At 44.7% G+C, this 18,508-nt stretch overlaps 3 protein-coding genes and 2 long non-coding RNA genes across 10 annotated transcripts; 3 read left to right on the top strand and 2 right to left on the bottom strand.

Annotated features, from left to right (window-relative positions):
• Positions 1-373: 373 nt before the first annotated feature.
• On the bottom strand, positions 374-3,719 carry LOC119328756. Of its 5 annotated transcripts, none has more exons than XR_005159140.1 (4): positions 3,630-3,719; positions 3,225-3,555; positions 2,993-3,073; positions 374-1,978 (listed from the first exon to the last, which is right to left on the bottom strand). It is a non-coding gene; the product is annotated as an uncharacterized LOC119328756 (long non-coding RNA). The 5 variants fall into 5 exon arrangements; XR_005159141.1 differs by having other exon boundaries at positions 3,225-3,538; XR_005159144.1 differs by having other exon boundaries at positions 374-1,034; positions 1,377-1,978; positions 3,225-3,713.
• A 269-nt stretch (positions 3,720-3,988) lies between these two features.
• On the bottom strand, positions 3,989-5,772 carry LOC119328757. The gene is made up of 3 exons (XR_005159145.1): positions 4,970-5,772; positions 4,854-4,892; positions 3,989-4,055 (listed from the first exon to the last, which is right to left on the bottom strand). It is a non-coding gene; the product is annotated as an uncharacterized LOC119328757 (long non-coding RNA).
• Positions 5,773-7,840: 2,068 nt separating this feature from the next.
• Positions 7,841-8,876, top strand: LOC119333719. Its single transcript, XM_037606520.1, has 4 exons — positions 7,841-8,076; positions 8,191-8,373; positions 8,463-8,645; positions 8,857-8,876. The coding sequence occupies exons 1-4, from the start codon at positions 7,869-7,871 to the stop codon at positions 8,874-8,876; spliced, it is 594 nt and encodes a 197-aa protein (XP_037462417.1). The 5' UTR covers positions 7,841-7,868.
• Positions 8,877-9,941: 1,065 nt separating this feature from the next.
• Positions 9,942-11,855, top strand: LOC119328754. 2 transcript variants are annotated; one of them, XR_005159138.1, is made up of 4 exons: positions 9,942-10,340; positions 10,415-10,507; positions 10,577-11,506; positions 11,595-11,855. XR_005159138.1 is itself a non-coding variant. In XM_037601732.1 (3 exons), the coding sequence occupies exons 1-3, from the start codon at positions 10,031-10,033 to the stop codon at positions 11,209-11,211; spliced, it is 1,038 nt and encodes a 345-aa protein (XP_037457629.1). In that variant the 5' UTR covers positions 9,942-10,030; the 3' UTR covers positions 11,212-11,589. The 2 variants fall into 2 exon arrangements, 1 of the variants encoding a protein (XP_037457629.1); XM_037601732.1 differs by lacking the exon at positions 11,595-11,855 and having other exon boundaries at positions 10,577-11,589.
• A 2,060-nt stretch (positions 11,856-13,915) lies between these two features.
• LOC119328755 (ATP-dependent DNA helicase PIF6-like) lies at positions 13,916-15,478 on the top strand. The gene has a single exon (XM_037601733.1). It carries the CDS (start codon positions 14,421-14,423, stop codon positions 15,081-15,083), a length of 663 nt encoding a protein of 220 aa, XP_037457630.1. The 5' UTR covers positions 13,916-14,420; the 3' UTR covers positions 15,084-15,478.
• The last annotated feature ends 3,030 nt before the right edge of the window (positions 15,479-18,508 follow it).

The raw sequence follows: 18,508 nt of genomic DNA, 5'->3' as shown, positions 1-18,508 counted from the left end.
CTCTCAACTCACCTCCTTCTCTCGTTGCCACACTGCGTCACTCTAGCATCATCTCAATCAACCACACCATCTCATTACATGCACACCTAATCTATCATCTGTTTCATAAGTTTATCAGCATGCAATCACACAAAAGAGGCTAAATAGGTTGTGGCATCCTACCTAGTTCAGTTAAAATTTTGGATAAAAGGAAACAAATAGAAAGAAAAAACAAGTGCTACCATCATGCAGTTACAAGAACATAATGTAAGTATACGAAACATAGTAAAGTAAAGAAAATGAAAATGACCTTTTTTTGTTTAGATTTAGAGACCCGCGGTGAAGGTATAAACATGAAAAATACATGGTATACAAAAAGAGAAGAATCCCTCCATTGTCACCATTGTAATACTCTATAAATAAATCATTAAAACAAATGCCATTATAAGCCTAAAATGATTCGGATATGGTCATATATATAACCAAATTATCATGGTAACTAATATCAATTCATTGATATTTATATGAGCCCTTGCATCTACGTCCTACCTAAGACATTGCTAGAAAAATACAGGGAACATTAAGTATCCCAAAAGTTCATGACCACATTGCCTGCGATCGTGTTTGGAGTAGAAGGTTGCAGCACTGGCACAACAACATGTTGCTGGACATGGGCATGGCAGCAGCAGCAATCCATGCCAAGATGGTCGTATTCATCATCATCAGCTTCCTTCTTGATGTGCGATGTTCAGGCTCCCTGTTACCTCTGTTTACCAGCCCATGTCCATGTATCACGATGAGTCTATGCTGGAGTGTTGTCGGAATGCCGCCCTCCTGAACGGTGCCATGTCCTCAAGGCCCATATATGCCATCTCCTAGTAGGTTGACCGGCACCCCTTATTGCCAATACATGACATAATTGATTAAGTTGCATTCTCCAATTAAATCTAAACAATATAGAACAATCTGATATTTAAGTAACAACTGCATACATATTTTTAGCTATTACCTTTCGTACAAAATTTATGATCAAGTATGCCCCGCCAAAGACATAACTAAGAGCAAACTTGCAAAAAAACTTATGTTCAGTACACAATCCATTGTTCTTGCAGATGGTAGGGCATAACATCCTAGCTTATAATTTTTAGACTGCACTACACATGTGAAAAATGTAGATGGATATTCAGCTGGATGCAAACATGTGAAAAGGAGACACGATAGAAGTAGAACTGAATTCATGTAATTACAAAAATATATATCTGGAAGATGATAATAAGAAAGGAACCCTAGTGAACGAAATTTGGAAAACTTGATAGCAAAAGAGTTGCAACTAAACTTGTTTCCAGGCCAAAACATTAAGGAATAGATGGCTATTAGGGCACTGTTTGGAGGGTTACCTTGGTTGGACAAAAACATATATGATGTCATTTGCCCGCCGGTCAACACCAGGTAATGCTCCCGTTGGCCTCCTAGCACGTTGCTGGTCTGTTAGCATGTTCTCCTTGATTCATTTGTGTAGCACCAAGTTGTCCATTGGCCTCGTCATGCATCGCCAGCCAACGAGAGCGGAGTTGGTCGTAGTTTCCCTTCGATGGAAGGCGTCCTATTTGCTAAAACTTCCATCTTGGCAGCTGCTCCCGGGGTGCATCAGCCCTCATTAATTATTGGAATTAATCGGCTAAAGAAAATAAAATGTATTCTCAGCGGGAGTCGGCTCCTCTGACGTTGCTCAAGGCATAGTAGTTATGCCGTAGGAGCTCATATCCACCGCTCCTTCCATGCCCTATTCATCTAACAAAGCTGATAATCTAACCACACTCCACCGTAATTAGCGACAAAATAAACTACACGCGCCAAATCTCTCGCATAGTCTGGCCTTCTCACGGCAAACCTGGTCGAGTTGCCACCGTCGAGTTGTCGTCCACACAAAAGGATCTGCCAGTTTCCCCATCCGTTACTCTCTCGCTGCTTCAGAGGCTCCCGCTAGTTCAGGCACAATCTGAATCAAATAAACACACCACAAGGCACAATCTGAATGCGGAAAGAATAGTAGATTGCGTGCATACTAACAAAAGGAATGCAAGTGGTAGTACAATCTTATTAGTCAATCGTGCGTACGAGTACATAGTACTGCTAATGCTGCTTTAAATCCCGGAAGGCACAACCTCAGAAGCCACATGAAACTAATGTGTTCAGAGAAGAACAAGTACTATATGGATTTTTCCACTTCATCTAAATCATGAGCATTTGAATATACAATGATATGTCAAAAGATTGATGCAGCGTTGCGTGTACGTTGAGATGTCACGCCCGAGGGGACTTATATGCAGGAGTGCACCACCGGTAAGGGGTGGGAAGTGGTGGTGCCACCACGCCAGCTTCGAGTGCGTGTGTTAAGTTAATGTGTGTGGGGGGCTTCAACCATGGTTTGTTGGGTTGGCTTACAAAACCACGACACTTGTAACTCAATGAGCAAGAAAGAAATTAATACAGAGCTCTAGGTTCTCCTCTCTCGCATCTCTTCCTATTCTTTCTCTCGGCTCCAAGTCAGGCAGCACCGTCGCAGCTCCACAATGATCATATCAGCAGCAGTCGGCGATGTTGCAACGCCAGCAACTCGACGGCGACACAACAACGGCAGTTCGACGGTGATGGTAGAGGTGGCCCGATGATGTGTCGTCGGGAGTTGAACATTTAGACAAACAACTAAACATGCAGAACAGAGAATGAACAATAAATTACAACTAAATGAAGCATACCCGGGCGCATAGATCGAGAATTTAAGTCTGGTGTCATCCAGACACAAAAGATGGTCTAGATCTCGAAGAAGAGAATACCCGTGGTTGGCTGGACTGCCAACACCTACGGCCGAGAGAAAGAGGCCCCAGAAGATGGGAACAACCACATGGAAGAAACATGTCTAGACTATATACCCGGGAGAGACACCCCATCAGCGGGAACAAGTTAAGAAGCGGGGGAGGAATAAATCAAAATGCAAAAAGTCGAGGTAAACCTGAAGAACCCAACACAGGACGTTTTCCTTCATCAATCTCTCGACGGCGCCGCCACAATTCAGTAGAATTCTGTTGTCCTCCTAAAAAATTCATAAACAATTATTCTAAAGAGGAAACAACAATAAAAAATGGCTTGCGAGAACGGAAAATTCAAGGAAAATTACTCACGAACAGTAAAATCTAGCACCAAATTATCCACAATGGGGACATGTACGTGAGAAGGATGCATACCGTCGTACGTGCTGTAGATCATCAGACCAATCCGAAGCACGAAGATTCAGACAGCTAGCTGACAACGAACCCTGACGCCCCCCTCTCGTGCGCACATTAGAACTAGAAGAAATTGTCCTTTGCAAAATAGATGGGAAGCCAGCATCTGTACATATGAATATCCACCAAGCAAGAAGAGCACAAAGACGAAATATCTAGCACAGCGGCCAATGCACCAGCAAAGAGAGGGGCCGCAGGAGCTGTCAGCGAGACAGCAGAATTAGGAAGACCGGCAATGGCCATGTGAAATGGAAGTACCACGCGAGGACAGAGGCCTGCGGCAGAGCACCAACTGAAACACCACTCAGACCAGGAGGCGGCGTGCCCAAAAATAAACCAACCGAAGAAGAAGCCGAGGGAACATACTTCTTCTCTGAAATCTCTCGAAAAGGGTGCTTCCCCTCACAAATATCCCGACGACAGCGGCGCGCATCAGCAGGATTAACAACTTCATCTGCAAAAACACAATCTTAAACACAAGAAGAACACAACATAGCAAGATGATCCATACTCCATGCCAATCATGCATCCTGATTACAGAACATTATTTTGAGATGTGAATAATAAAACATAGATGTACAAAATATTCGAGCAACTATTCAAGAAAATATTTGTATAAATTTGAATGCCTTAAGTCAAGAGCTTTGACAACTATTATTTGATCCAGGGTGATAAGAAAAGCACATGAATAGCTAGGTTCCGAAAAAGCATAGAAGGCAACATGCCTTGTCGTTGCTGTCGCCGGAGAGTTGCAGCTGCTTGGTACTGCCTCTTGTGTATCCGGGCCTCGATCTGGTAGGTCACATGATTATAGTACCAAGCATCAGCATACTGATTTATGAAGCATAAAGCTGAAAATAAATAATTCAAACAAATCAAAGCCATGAATCAAGATCTCTCTTCTTGTAACACTAAATCATATTTCATTTTTATCAGCCCGGCAAGTTTTTATAAACTGTACACCACATACTTTTCGACCAGATTTTCCCTTTACTACTGTCTATGACAAATGAAAAACAATACCACATGCTGCATTGCTTAAAAAAATATATGAGCTCCAATAATCATATAATCACATTGAATTATCACTCATAAGAAAATTAAGTGCATCATGCTATTACAATAAAATAGGAGATGCACTTGTATAGTGCCAAGAACAAAACTTGGATTGTTCTAATATATTTTATCAGAAGAAATACCATCCTACCATTTATTAAAAAACTTGGGCTAATAAAAGGGATCACATGTACTTATGTCTATGATAGAAAGAAGTCTAAAAATATTGCAATAAACTGAAACTAATGCAGAAAATAGAAAGTATGATGGTGTATCATGTCATTTGCGGAAACATCTCAATAGTGGCTTGCCCAAACAGTGCCCCCATTTCTTGAATTGATAATGCACAAATTCTACCTCCAGACAAATCAGTAAAACTCAAAATATGTGTTAAAATTGATGGTGTTGTTTTGTTCTCATGAACAACAACGATGTTAGCATATAAAAATGTAGGCTCATCTCTAGAAAAAAAGGATCTATTAATGTATCTTCTGGAAGAACAGAGCAGGGAATTTGGAGGTTCAGAGTACTAACGTGTATGTTATCAATCGGGAGACTTCAGCTACTGAATATCTGCACACATTTGCCTCAGATCATAGTTCCATCACTACTTCAAATTCAGTAAGCCACATGGAAGATCGAGGACTAACCTGCGAAGCCGATTCCTATAAGAAAGAAGGCGTGTAGATGGAGCAGCACACAACATCGGATCCTTGTATCGCCCAATAGAAGGAGGAGGCTGCGGATTCTGCCGTCGATGTAGGTGGCGAGGCCGGTGGCGGGAACGAGTAACACTGGACCTGGGGCCGCCAGGCGCTAGCTCCCGTGGACCCATACCTAGCGCGACGTGACTATAAGCCGATGTGGTGCTATGGAGGGAGCTGCCATGGTGCAATGAGGGATGGGGGAGACAATGCGGTGAGGGATCTGGCGCGGATGTGAATGGCAAAATGTCGACGTGTAGATTCGCGGAGGGATGGGAATCTTGGTGGGGAATGATCCCGCGTCCGTGAATCATGGCTGTTTTGCGGGAGGAGTTTCCTTTTTTACATGTTTGAGGGAGGACGAACGAAACAACGTCGATACCTACCATCAGGACCGAGTGGAGTTTTGAAGAAGGAAGGTTCATATACATATTTGTCGATTAGTCAATTGGATTTTCCCCTAAAGTCCTTTATTTGTTTCCTTCAAATCCATTATTTGTTTCCTAAAGCAAATTCCATTAATGAGATGGATCGGTTGATTAGGCTAAGTTAGGAAAGTTAGATTTATGACTCTTTGTACGGTAGGAAAGTGTTTGTTTATAAGGAAATAGTGGTGAAAAGATAAACTGGTAGGGTGGTGGGAGGGGAGACGAAAAAAACCAGCGAAAAAAAACGGTTGAAAGTGGTGGGACGAAAATAAACCGTACTATTCAACCAACTCGTCCATCTCTACTCCTAATGTCTGAGTTGGTAGGATTGCGTCCACGGCTTTTTTTCGTCCCACCACTTTCGTCTGGTTTTTTTCGTCTGGTTTTTTTCGTCCCCTCACCCCCACACCACCCACCCAACCCCACTCACGCACGTAGCCCAAATAAACAGCGCCGCCTGAGTCCAGCGGGATCGCCCTGCTGCCAATCCCCAGACCCCGCCGGATCTCGCCACCTGATTCCATCTGGATCGCCACCGTCGTGCGATCTGCGCAGCCGTCGTGCGATCTGCGCACTCGACAGCGCCGCCGCCAGACGGATCTCGCATCCACGTTTCTGGATCGCCGCCACAGACGTAGGAGCTCCCGTCGGCGCCGCTGGGGACGCAGGGTGGTTTCAACCCCAGGTATGCTGTACGGTTTCAACCCCAGGTATGAACATGGGTTTTGTTTGTAAGGTCTTCGTGTACAAATCAGGGCGATCCTGATGGACTCATGTTCAATACCTGCTAAAAGATCTACGAGACTACTCATGTTTCTAGGGTATTTGTGTACAGATCTGCGCTTCAAACAAATGACTGAAGTTCTTTCTGACGCCCATATAGTTGCTTAACAGCAAGTTTTTTCCATGACTTCTCTGAGTTTTGTATATGCAGATGTATGTCAGACTGCAAATAGCTGCTATATAGTTTAGTACAGGTCACAAAAACAAACTACAAACAACCAAACATACCAACAAAGTTGTAGGCAAATCGCAATATGAGAGTTTGAGCACCTTGCAACCCAACCGTGCCTTCATGATTTCGCCCCTTTACCATTGCCAACATCATGAGTTTCTGTAAAATGTAACAAGCTGCCCTTATGTGTTGAAATCCTGTACAATAGCAAGCTGCCCTTGTGATCTTCGACGGCCTTCATCTGGCTGCAATCAGATGAACAGTTCATCTTAGCATATTGAATTTTTAACATGTAAATCAACATAGTCAGTTTACAAAAAATTGAAAGGTAGCAAAGTCTGTTGGACATGTCTTTCTATTTTGATATGTATAGCAAAACTCATAAATCTGTAACAAGCTGCCCTTATGGACTGAATTTCTATACAATGGGAACGGGCCTTTAGTACTGTTGGTATTTCACGTGATCTGCTTGCAAAGTCAGTTTACATGTATTTGCGGGATACCTGAGTCTGTTGGACATGTCTTTTTTTTAATAGTTCCATATGGGGACTCCACACAGCAAGCCAACGGAACAGACGACCTCATCACACGTACCTCCAGGTATATGTTCACCTATAAATTGTGCTACACAAGTCAAACACCATCCCAGGAGACTGAATGTGTTGCAGGCCCGATGGAGGGGACAAATGTTGACGACTCTAACGAAGGGATCATACCCGTAGCCGATGATGTTGACAAAATTTACCCACGTAGTCCAGGTATAAGGCTGTGCAAATATACAGAGCTTAATTTTATCCTTTTTATGTGATAAATCATACCTAATAGACTTGGGCACAACCAATTATAATGTATCAAGCGTGTGACTTGTAGGAGTCCATGTTACTCCCTCGGAACGGATGATATTTGAGACCGATGGTGATAGCACATATGATACACCAGGTATATATGTACCTCCATGTATATGTTCGGCTACATATTTTCTTATACATGTCAAACACCATCACAGGAGATGTTGCAGGCCCGATGGAGGGGACAAATGTTGACGACTCTAACGAAGGGGTTATACATGTAGCCGACGATGTTCACAAGATTTACCCAAGTAGTCCAGGTATTAAGGCTGTGCATATATTTGTGCTTTTTATGTGATAAATCGTACCTAACAGACTTGAGAACCAATTCTAATGGATCAAGCGTGTGACTTGTAGGAGTCCATATTACTCCCTCGGCATGGATGATACTTGAACAGACCGATTGTGAAAGGACATATGTTCATCAACCTTCCCATCTGATTACGGGTAAGTATTATGTTGCTGAAAGGTTAACACCATGTGCCTACAACTTTGCCTTATTTTGGTCCAATATTTTGTTATGTTTACATGATGCAGACAGCCACCCAATCTCATTCCTATATACTGTAGATTCATTGCCGGCTCTCAGTAATCTGACAAAAGAACTAGCTAGCATGCAACATGATAAAGAGGAAAAGAGGCCGCAGAATGTTCCACACCATCCTCTCAGTGATATCACTAATGCTTATCAACCATCCTCTATGGACCTTGACGAAAAAAGAGAGTTCATAAAATCTCGGAGGCGAGCTGCTTATCGAAAGAAAAAAGAGGAGGCTACCGTCAAGCAACAAGATGAAAATCTGTCTGCCCTTACGATATCAGGTAAGAATGTTTTATGTGTCGGACTACGATAATAGTATATATACTCCCTCCATTCCACAATATAATGTTAATATCCGACGAAAAATGATGAGGGTACCATCAATGTACAAGCAGATGTGCAAAATGTTACCCTGTCCCCTCTCGGTGATATCACTGATGGGTGTCAACCTACCTCGGTGGACCTTGACGAGAAAAAAGAGCAAATAAATGCTCGGAGGCGAGCTGCTTATCAAAAGAAGAAAGAGGAGGCTACCGTCAAGCAACAAGATGGAAATTTGTCTTCCCTTACGATATCAGGTAAGAATGATTTATGTGTCGGCACTGCGAGGATAGTATATATACTCCCTCTATTCCAGAATATAAGGTTAATATCAATGTACATGCAGATATGCAAAATGTACCCCTGTTACCTCTCGGTGATATCACTAATGGGTGTCAACCAACCTCGGTGGACCTTGACGAGAAAAAAGAGCAAATAAAGGCTCGGAGGCGAGCTGCTTATCAAAAGAAAAAAGAGGAGGCAGCCAGCAAGCAACAAGATGAAAATCTAGCTGCCCTTACGAAATCAGGTAAGGATGTTTTATGTTTCAGCAATACGATGACCGTATATACTTTCTTAGTTAAGAATGTAGGCGACACATGTTTCCATGCAATTCAATCCCATGAATAATTGACCAAGAATAGTGAATAAAATAATTGACCAATAGTTGACCACTGTGTTCTACATACAATTCCTCATCATTTATGTTGAAGTAACACAAATTTGGAAAGTCGATATAGGTCAGACATACGACTTTTGAGTCCATATTTACACTTTATGTATGGGCACGGAGGGATTATTTAAATAATAATCGTTAGATAAAGAACTAGCCTTCAACCAGCCAACCCAACTACGTCCAGCTATACATCATTGTTTAACCAGCCCGTGCAGCTATATAAAGTAAGCGTGAGTCTACTACATGAATTCTTGTTGAACAATGAAGACCCTAAACCCTCCGTGCAGATATCCAAAATGTTCCCCTGTTACCTCTCGGTGACATCACTAATGGGTGTCAACCAACCTCGGTGGACCTTGACGAGAAAAAAGAGCAAATAAAGGCTCGGAGGCGAGCTGCTTATCGAAAGAAAAAAGAGGAGGCAGCCAGAAAGCAACAAGATGAAAATCAGCCTGCCCCGTTGCCTCCTTCAACTGCATCTGGTGTCATTCATGATAAAAAACAAGCTAGGCGTCAAAATGATAAAGAACGCAAGCGTAACTTAAGGTTAAGGGACGGGCAAAGGGAGCAGGAAAATGCGCAGAGGCGAGCAGATTATCGGAAGAATGTGGATAACGGAACGATCGATCTTCAACAAAAAAATCAAAATCAAAGAGAATGGCGCATGCAACACCGAGAAAGCATGACTTCTGATGAGAAGGGCGAGTCGAGTGCTCAGAGAAAGGCAAAGTATGCTGCAAAGAAAAACACTCTGTGTGCTGAATCGATCGCAATGCCGCGTCCAGATCTAACTAGCACAATGTCTGACTCTCACGCAACACCTGACTTTCGGTCCACATCTGTGTGTCTAGATGGGGGCCCTGCAATGAGTATGCCGACGTACCCTGTCGGTACCGATGGTAAGAATTGGGTACTGTCACTCTTCTACACAAATTTTCAGTTGTACCGTCTCTTTCTTACCATCTCAATGAATAGGCATCATGCGCGAGGATCATGCTCCTACCGTCAAGGTGGCCCCCACATACATTCGCAACATCGAAACCGATGGTAGTTATCCCATCAACGGTCATCTTTCATTTTGTAATCATTCATCAGATATTTATAATGATTCAAAAATGTTGCAGGTGCCTATCTAAGCAGAACCTTAGGTGGTGTTGTAGATGGCAACCTCAGCAAAATCAATGAGCACCTAACAAGTACCGACTAGCAAACCAATGATCCGCTAACAATAGCGGATAATGGAGCTGACTAGCAGAGGCATGCGTCCAGAGCTCAGCCTAGGACGAGAGCGATCTTGCAAGGGAAGTATGGCGGCGAAGAAGCGTCAGGAGAAAATTGGCAAGCGGAAATCATGTACGAAGGTGCCACGTGGTGAGAGGAACGCCCTGCTAGATCGTCGTAATGAAAGCTTTGCAGGTAGGGTGAAGACCCCGACTGTCAGGTCCATCTCCATACCGGAAATGAGCTCAACTGGACAACCTACCGTAGTTGAAGCACACGGTGCCTCAACCTCATCTAGCACGCCGGAGTACACTATCAGAAGTGAAGGTAACAATCCCATCCTTACTCTCCACGCGTCCCTTGAGACTGAACCCTCATTTATTGGTTTCGCACTTGAGCAGACGACATGGACGCTTACCTTAGTCGTCTCATGACTGATAATGTCAACCCTGACAACCTCTTTGACGATGAGTATTACCTGTTTGCTGGTGAAGGTATGTACACCGACTTGAGCAACATCCACCCGTTGGGAATATCACACTAATTATAAACATTGTTTGCAGGCTCAGATGCTGATGACATGGAGCACGACGAATTGGAAGACTCAAGTCACAATACCTATGTCGACCATGATCCACTGGACTATGTCTACTCAAACCTCCCAGACCACACACACATCCTAAAGCACGCCGCGAACTGCGATCACTGCAAGGCCAAGAAGTTTGTGTCCGAGGCCCCAGGATTCTGCTGTCGCAGTGGGCAGATCGAGCTGAAGCAACCGGAGCCCATCCCGGAGCTAATGAGGCTTTGGTCTAGCATGGATGCGGACTCAAGGCATTTTCGGGAGAACATACGGTTCTTCAACGGCCACTTCTCCTTCACAACCCTCGGCGTCAGCCTCGATGAAAGCTACACAAACATGAAGTCTGGGGTGTACACGTTTCGGGCGCACGGCACCATCTACCACAACGTTCATTCCTTCGGGCCAACATCCCGTCCAGAGCATCTACAGTTGTACTTCTACGACGACGACCCAGGCCTAACCCATCGCAAGGCTGCCACCGAGCAATTAGACCAGGATGTCGTCAGAAAGTTAGTGGACATACTCAGGGAAAACCCGTACTCCCAGCAGTTCAGGAGTTTGGGTGCGCACAGGGACAACCTCGACGATTACAGTATAGACCTCAACACTGACTAGAGACTAGACCAACGGAAGTATAATAGACCTCTGTCATCTGAGGTCGCTGCAATTTGGGTGGAGGGCACTGACCTAGCGAAGAGGTTCGATCGTAGGATTACACTTTGCGGGAATGACAACCAGAGGCACAGTATACATGTGACGGCTGGCTCGTATGACCCGCTCTCTTACCCACTCTTCTACCCAAGGGGGGAGCTCGGTTGGCACCCGAAACTACCTAAACGTGACGTCCCTTGGCCGGTTGTGCAACAACCAAGAGGTAGACGTGATGATGATGATGATGAGGAGGATGCAGGTAAGCCTTATGTGTATTCTGTCGTTTAGATGAATTGTATACTTCTCATATGAATCCTAATGTCCGCGTTACTCATATCCATGTGCAGAGGGGAATAGCAGGTTATACGTCTCGGTGAGAGACTACTACTGTTACATGCTCCAGACACGACCTGGGATATTCAATCCCATACTCTGTGGAGCACGATTGCTCCGGCAATGGGGGTGGACATGTACGTCAAGATTGAGAGTTGTAGGTTGAAATGGTACAGGAAGAACCAGACAAAGATCCGTGCCGACCTGTATAAAGGAGTTGTTGATGCAATTACATCCGGCGAGACCCGGGCAAGCGTTGTTGGCGTAAGGATAGTGCTCCCTGGAACGTACCCAGGTGGCGACCGTGACATGAAGCGGAGGCATATGGATGCCATGGCAATTGTCCATACCTACGGGAAGCCTGACATCTTCTTGACCATGACCTGCAACCCTAACTGGGAAGAGATAACGAATGAGTTATTTCCTGGTCAGACAGCGCAAGACCGACCTGATCTTGTGGCTCGTGTGTTCCATGGCAAGCTAGAGGCTATGAAAGAGTTGTTCTTCAAGAAGAATATCCTGGGTGTTGTTGTCGCACATGTATATGTAGTCGAGTTCCAGAAGAGGGGCCTCCCCCACGCACACTTTTTGTTGATCATGGATTCTACCTATAAGCTTGTCGTTCCGGAGCAGTACGACTGACTCATTTCTGCCGAGCTCCCAGACAAGCAGAAGTATCCTGAACTCCATGCCTTGGTGGTGAAACATATGATGCACGGACCATGCGGTGCTCTCAACCCCAAAAATGTGTGCATGCAACAGAACGAGTGCAAGTGCAGATACCCGTGGCCGTTCAATGAAAACACGGCACAGGACAAGGACTCATACCCAGTTTATCGTCGTCGAGATAATGGTCGGCAGGCTAAGGTCCGGGGTAAAATGTTGGACAACAGATGGGTTGTGCCGTATAACCCTTACCTTCTGCAGATGTTCAATTGCCACATCAACATTGAGGTTTGCTCCAGCATAAAGGCCGTCAAATACCTTTACAAGTACATATACAAGGGCCATGATAGGGCTTCTTTCAGCATCGACCAGCCCGACGCCGATGGTAACATTGATGAGATCAAAAGACACGTAGACGCAAGGTGGGTTACTCCTCCAGAGGCGATGTGGAGGATATTTGGCTTCCCCTTGTGTTCCAATGACCCGCCTGTACTACAGTTGCCCCTTCATCTCCCGAATATGCATAGGGTGGCATTCCATGAGCAAGCTCACTTAACCGACGTAGTCGCCTCTGAGAATGCTTCCAAATCCATGTTGACAGAGTATTTCAAAGCTAACCAAAACCACCCGTGGGCTAGGAATATATTGTACAAGGATTTTCCTGGAAGGTTCACATGGCAGAAGGGTAAGAAGTATTGGAAAGAGCGGGTGGAGCGTTATCAGATAGGTCGAATTGTGTCTGCCAATCCTGCCGAGGGGGAGCGATACTATCTGCGTGTGCTGCTAAACCATGTTGCTGGCAAGACATCCTATGAGGACCTGCTCACCGTGGATGGTAGGCTATGCGGGAGCTTTAGAGAGGCTGCCGAAAGGTTGGGACTCATCGAGGCAGATAACATGCTCGACGACTGTCTTACTGAGGCAGAGCAGTGGGCGATGCCATGTTCGCTCAGGAGGCTCTTCGCAACAATTTTGGTGCACTGTGAGCCAGGCGACGTGCGTGGTTTATGGGATAGGCACTTCAAGCCTATGTCTGATGACTATCGGCGATCACACACGTGCCCGATTGAGGTGGAACAAATGGTGTTGCTTGACATTAGGGGTATGTTGCAGTCCATGGGCAAAGACATAGCTGATTTCGCTCTTCCATGCATTGACGATGCGTTCGACCCAACCGAGGGCGAGGCCAGAGAAGTGATCGAGGAATCTAACGTCGATTTTGACATCAACGACACTAAATTGGCTTCGACGCTAAACCCTGAGCAGAGGGTTGCATACGACGAGATACTAGCTTCTGTTGAACGCGGTGATGGGGGTGTGTTCTTTGTTGATGGCCCGGGAGGTACAGGGAAGACCTTCCTGTACAGGGCGCTGCTCGCCAAGGTTCGAAGCGAGGGAAACATTGCTATCGCTACCGCGACGTCAGGCGTCGCCGCTTCTATCATGCTTGGAGGCAGGACTGCCCACTCGAGGTTCAAGATCCCATTGAGCTGCGACGATGGCGCCTCATGCACCTTCATGAAGCAGAGTGGTACCGCCAAGCTACTGAGGATGGCCTCATTGATACTATGGGACGAGGCCACCATGACTAAGCGACAGGCGGTCGAGGCACTGGACAACAGCATGCGCGACATCATGGGAAGACGGGACCGACCCTTTGGGGGAAAAACTGTTGTGTTTGGCGGGGACTTCAGGCAGGTGCTTCCGGTCGTCAGGAGGGGGTCCCGGGGTCAGATAATCGATGCAACCCTCCGAAGTTCACACCTCTGGAAGGGTATGCGCCAGCTAAGGCTCGTCACCAACATGAGGGCTCATAATGACACCTGGTTTGCGGATTACTTGCTAAGGGTAGGCAATGGCATCGAGGAACTTGATGATCAAGGAAACATACGACTCCCTGAAGATATTTGTGTGCCGTCTACAGGCGAGGGTGACGACCTGGAGAAGCTGATTGACCATGTGTTTCCGAGACTAGATGACAACATGTCCGATCCGAATTACATGACTTCACGCGCAAGATCAAGGAAACATACGACTCCTTGAAGATATTTGTGTGCCGTCTACAGGCGAGGGTGACGACCTGGAGAAGCTGATTGACCATGTGTTTCCGAGACTAGATGACAACATGTCCGATCCGAATTACATGACTTCACGCGCAATCCTCTCCACCACGAATGACAACGTCAGACAAGATAAACATACGCATGGTAGAGCGTTTTCGGGGAAAAGTAATCTACCATAGCTTTGACAGTGCAGAAGACGACCCGTATGGCTACTACGCTCCCGAGTTCTTAAATGGATTGACTCCCAACGGTCTGCCTCCGCATGCACTCAAACTGAAGCTCAACTACCCTGTCATACTTCTGAGGAATATTGATCCGGCTAATGGTTTGTGTAACGGGACGAGGCTTGTGGTGCGAGGTTTCGAGAGGAACGCCATCGACGCAGAAATCGTGATCGGACAACACGCAGGTAGGAGGGTATTCCTTCCTCGAATACCCCTATGTCCGTCTGACAACGACATGTTTCCATTCAAGTTCAAGAGGAAGCAATTTCCTGTAAGGCTTAGCTTTGCTATGACGATTAACAAGGCTCAAGGCCAGACAATTCCGATTGTTGGCGTGTACCTACCTAATCCGGTGTTCTCTCATGGTCAACTCTATGTCGCATTGTCTCGAGCCACCGCAAAGATAAATATAAAGATCCTCATTGAGAAGGAGAAGGAGAAGGAGAATGCCAAGAAGCAAAGCGGTAAATCTAAGAAGCGGAAAAGACCTGCATTGTCCTTACAGACCTCGATGAAGAACATCGTCTATAAGGAAGTCCTTACAGGCTGAAGTCCGCTCTTAAATATGTGAGAGGATTTACTCTTATGCTACAGGTAATTTGGTGCTCTTTGGTGTCTTTGTACATATCTCTATCTTTCGATGTTTGCAATTGAACTTTATTATGTTTATACTACAAGGCAAGTATTAATAATATTGCCTCGGATTTGTGACTTTGCAAGTTGCCAAATTTTGCTGTATGTGACATTATTTTTCGTTTTGCTGGTTTGCTTATGTATATTATTCTTTTGTTGTTTTGTAATCAATCATCTACTACATCTAAACCCGGCTTTGTTTTCCTGCACAAATATTGCACATTGCCTTGATCACTCCGTTCTTGTAAAACTAGACTCCACTGGAGTGTTCTACATTAGAGAAATATTTATGATGTGGCCACAAATCAGGCACAGTCAATGTATTTATTTTTATTTACTATGTCATTTTGGTATTAGAACTCCAGTTACACCAATTGGTTATTTGCATCTCAAGTTAAATTAGTCACTGCTAATCAAAATGAAATGTGGCCATTGGTTCTTCGATAATTGATGGTACAGATGGTCAAAGCAACAGTGATATACCCCACTGGATTAATGGTATAGAAGTAGCTTATTTATGTTTGTTCCTTTTCTTTTACTCCTGGGCCATGAACAGATGAGGGCATGAACAGAAGTGCTAGGTGCATATAAATTCATAGGACACTTTGCTCAAGTTATATGCACGGTGCACCAGCAAAGTGCTTCTACAAGTACTCCTAGCAGTTCAGAACTGCAAATACTCCTACTGCAAACAAAATTCAGTAAATTTCAGTGCATCTACTGCAAACTAAATTCAGTGCATAAACTCCATGTACTCCTAGAGTACTCTTTCTTTGAAATTCAGTGCATCTACTGGAAACAAAATTCAATAAATTTCTAGCAACTACTCCTACTGCACACAAAAAATGAGTGAATTAAGCATGCAGACATACCCGATGCTCCAGGGGCATAAAAGAATAATCTTCAGAGCTGTTGCAAATTGGGTCAGAATCCAATTCTCAGTGTCAATGCCACATATTTAATCATAAAATCCTTAAGAAGAAGGCGCAAGAACTTCAAATGTTCCTTTTCACGCAATTCGATTTGATGCAAGCGATGAGCTTCCTTAACAATAGTCGTTAACCTGGATAAAGAGGAGCATTTGCTTTAAGTGAAAAAAAGATAAATAAAGGTTAAAATTTTGTAGAAGTTGGTACAGCGCTGAATATAACAAAATGAGGTTCTCAATTGTCAACTTACAGTACGGTATGTCTATGAAAATAAAGTACACAATAAGTCAGGAAATCTTAGCATCGCATAACCAAAGGAGATTTATTAATGCTTGCTATAGAAGATGAGAACAGTAGGAAAGAACATAAAGTACTAACATTGACAAGGGAGAACATCAACTTGTGAGAAATAAGGAAGGACAAGAGGTAAGCTCACCATCTCGAGCTTGCAAGTAATGTCATGTCAATGTAAGAATATCGTTGAATCTTCAGTAGGATCTGATAGTCTTTTAGGCGATAAAGTATGCATGGGCTTCTTCTGAGTGCAAATTCTCATTTCACAATCTGGAACGTCAACATGCAGACATGTTATTCCCTGAAAAATCAAATCGTGATCAATATATTGTTCACCCTGACAAGCAACAAGAATGCTTATAAAGTTATACTAACCAGGTTCTTTTCAATTATTACTTTACATTCAGTACACCCTACAACTAATTTCTTCTCATAACCACACAAGTCGGTGAGCCTCTTGGCCAGGTGATCGTCAATAGCATTATTAGCTATGTCAACTGGGGAGGGCACCGTCTCATTTCGTACGAATTCTTTCAGACTCTGAGAAATAAACATAGAAGATAATTAAGAAGCTTGTCAAATACAGTATAACACAATTGTCTAAATCATGAAAGGAGGCAGGATCATTGATTAAAAAATGGGAGCGTTACTAACAAGCAGTGGCAAGCATTACCAAAAGTCCTGTAGAAAAAGCAGAGTAATCGATTAGATGATCTTGAGTTTTTCATTGATGACAGCCAAATCTTAAGGAGCATCAGCAAGGAAAAAATAAGAACCTTTGCTGGATCATTGAGGTAGTCCCCATCAAAAGAGAAAATTGCAATGCCAACGGGTGCTTCATATAGCAGCACAATAGTCATGTCTCCTGTCGGGAAACCAAGTAAAGTACGCACGGGATTCATCTCCAAATTATGATCTCACAATCCGGAACATCAACATAAAGACAGGTTATTCCCTGAAAAAGTAGGTGGTGGTCAGTACTGTTCACCCAGACAGAAGCAACAAGAAAGCTTACAAAGTATACTAACCAGGTTCATTTCAATTATTCTTTTATATTCAGCACTTCTCACAGCTAATTTGTTCTCGGAACCACACAGTTCGGTGAGCCTCTTGGCTAGGTGATCGTCAATAGTGTTATTAACTATGTCAATGGGGCAGGGCACCGTCTCATTTTGTATGAGTTCTTTCAAACTCTGGGAAATAATCATAGAAGGGATTTAAAAATCTTGTCAGATACAATACAAGTGTCTAAATCATGAAAGAAGCAGGGTATTTGACAAAGCAGTGCGTCAATCATAAAGTATAGTCTTGCTTAAGCCTTTGTATGTATGTTTCTCTCGGTAATGCTCTCGAATGTTCATGCATAGAGCTAGATGTCTGTATTCTTCCATTCTTGGTAGGAGTACCATGTCAGAGCTCATTCATCCCTAGCTAGGAAGATCTAACCACTCAGTAGAAAATTTGAATTTTGGGTCGGCCCTAGCTAAGCTGCTGCAAGCAATTTTGGGTCGGCCCTAAGTAACTGAACGATTACAGAAATCTGAATTCGACATGAGCTCCACACAACCAAGTAGTGCTTATTATTTGTTCTATATGTCGCTGGTAGGTATCCACGCTAGCTACAACTGAGTCAACTCCACTTTTCTGAAAAACTGCTACACGCGCAAGACAAAAAGGAAATCCACAGATTGCCCAACCACAACAAGGAACAAAACATCTTCTCCTCGAGAGGAAAAGGCAGGGGGGAAAGGTAGGCAGAGCATCGAGATGAATCGATTCGTCCAGCCGACGAGCTAGCGAGCCAGCCAGTCCATTCGGAACAGAGCCCGCACGCACCCGCAGAGGAAGCGCGGAGTGAGGGAGGGGGGGAGGGAGGTGGTAGCAGGAAGGGGGAGGCGTACCCGCACTTGTCGCAGAGCACGGCGAAGCCGCCGGATCGCAGCGGCCAGTCCTTCCTCCACTCGCCCACCCCCGCCGCCGTCGGGGCGGGCGCGCCACACGCCGCGTTCATGCACCTCGCCGCCGCCGCCGCGGGAGACGAGGGTGCGCGCACCTGATCGACGTCGGATGAGTGGAGGGGAAGGGATGAGAGGGGGCGGCGGTGGGAGATGAAGTCGCC

This window comes from Triticum dicoccoides, chromosome 7A, assembly GCF_002162155.2.
Source record: "Triticum dicoccoides isolate Atlit2015 ecotype Zavitan chromosome 7A, WEW_v2.0, whole genome shotgun sequence".
Classification (NCBI taxonomy): domain Eukaryota; kingdom Viridiplantae; phylum Streptophyta; class Magnoliopsida; order Poales; family Poaceae; genus Triticum; species Triticum dicoccoides.
The sequence above is the reverse complement of the archived record's forward strand: the minus strand, read 5'-3'. Positions and strand labels throughout refer to the sequence as shown.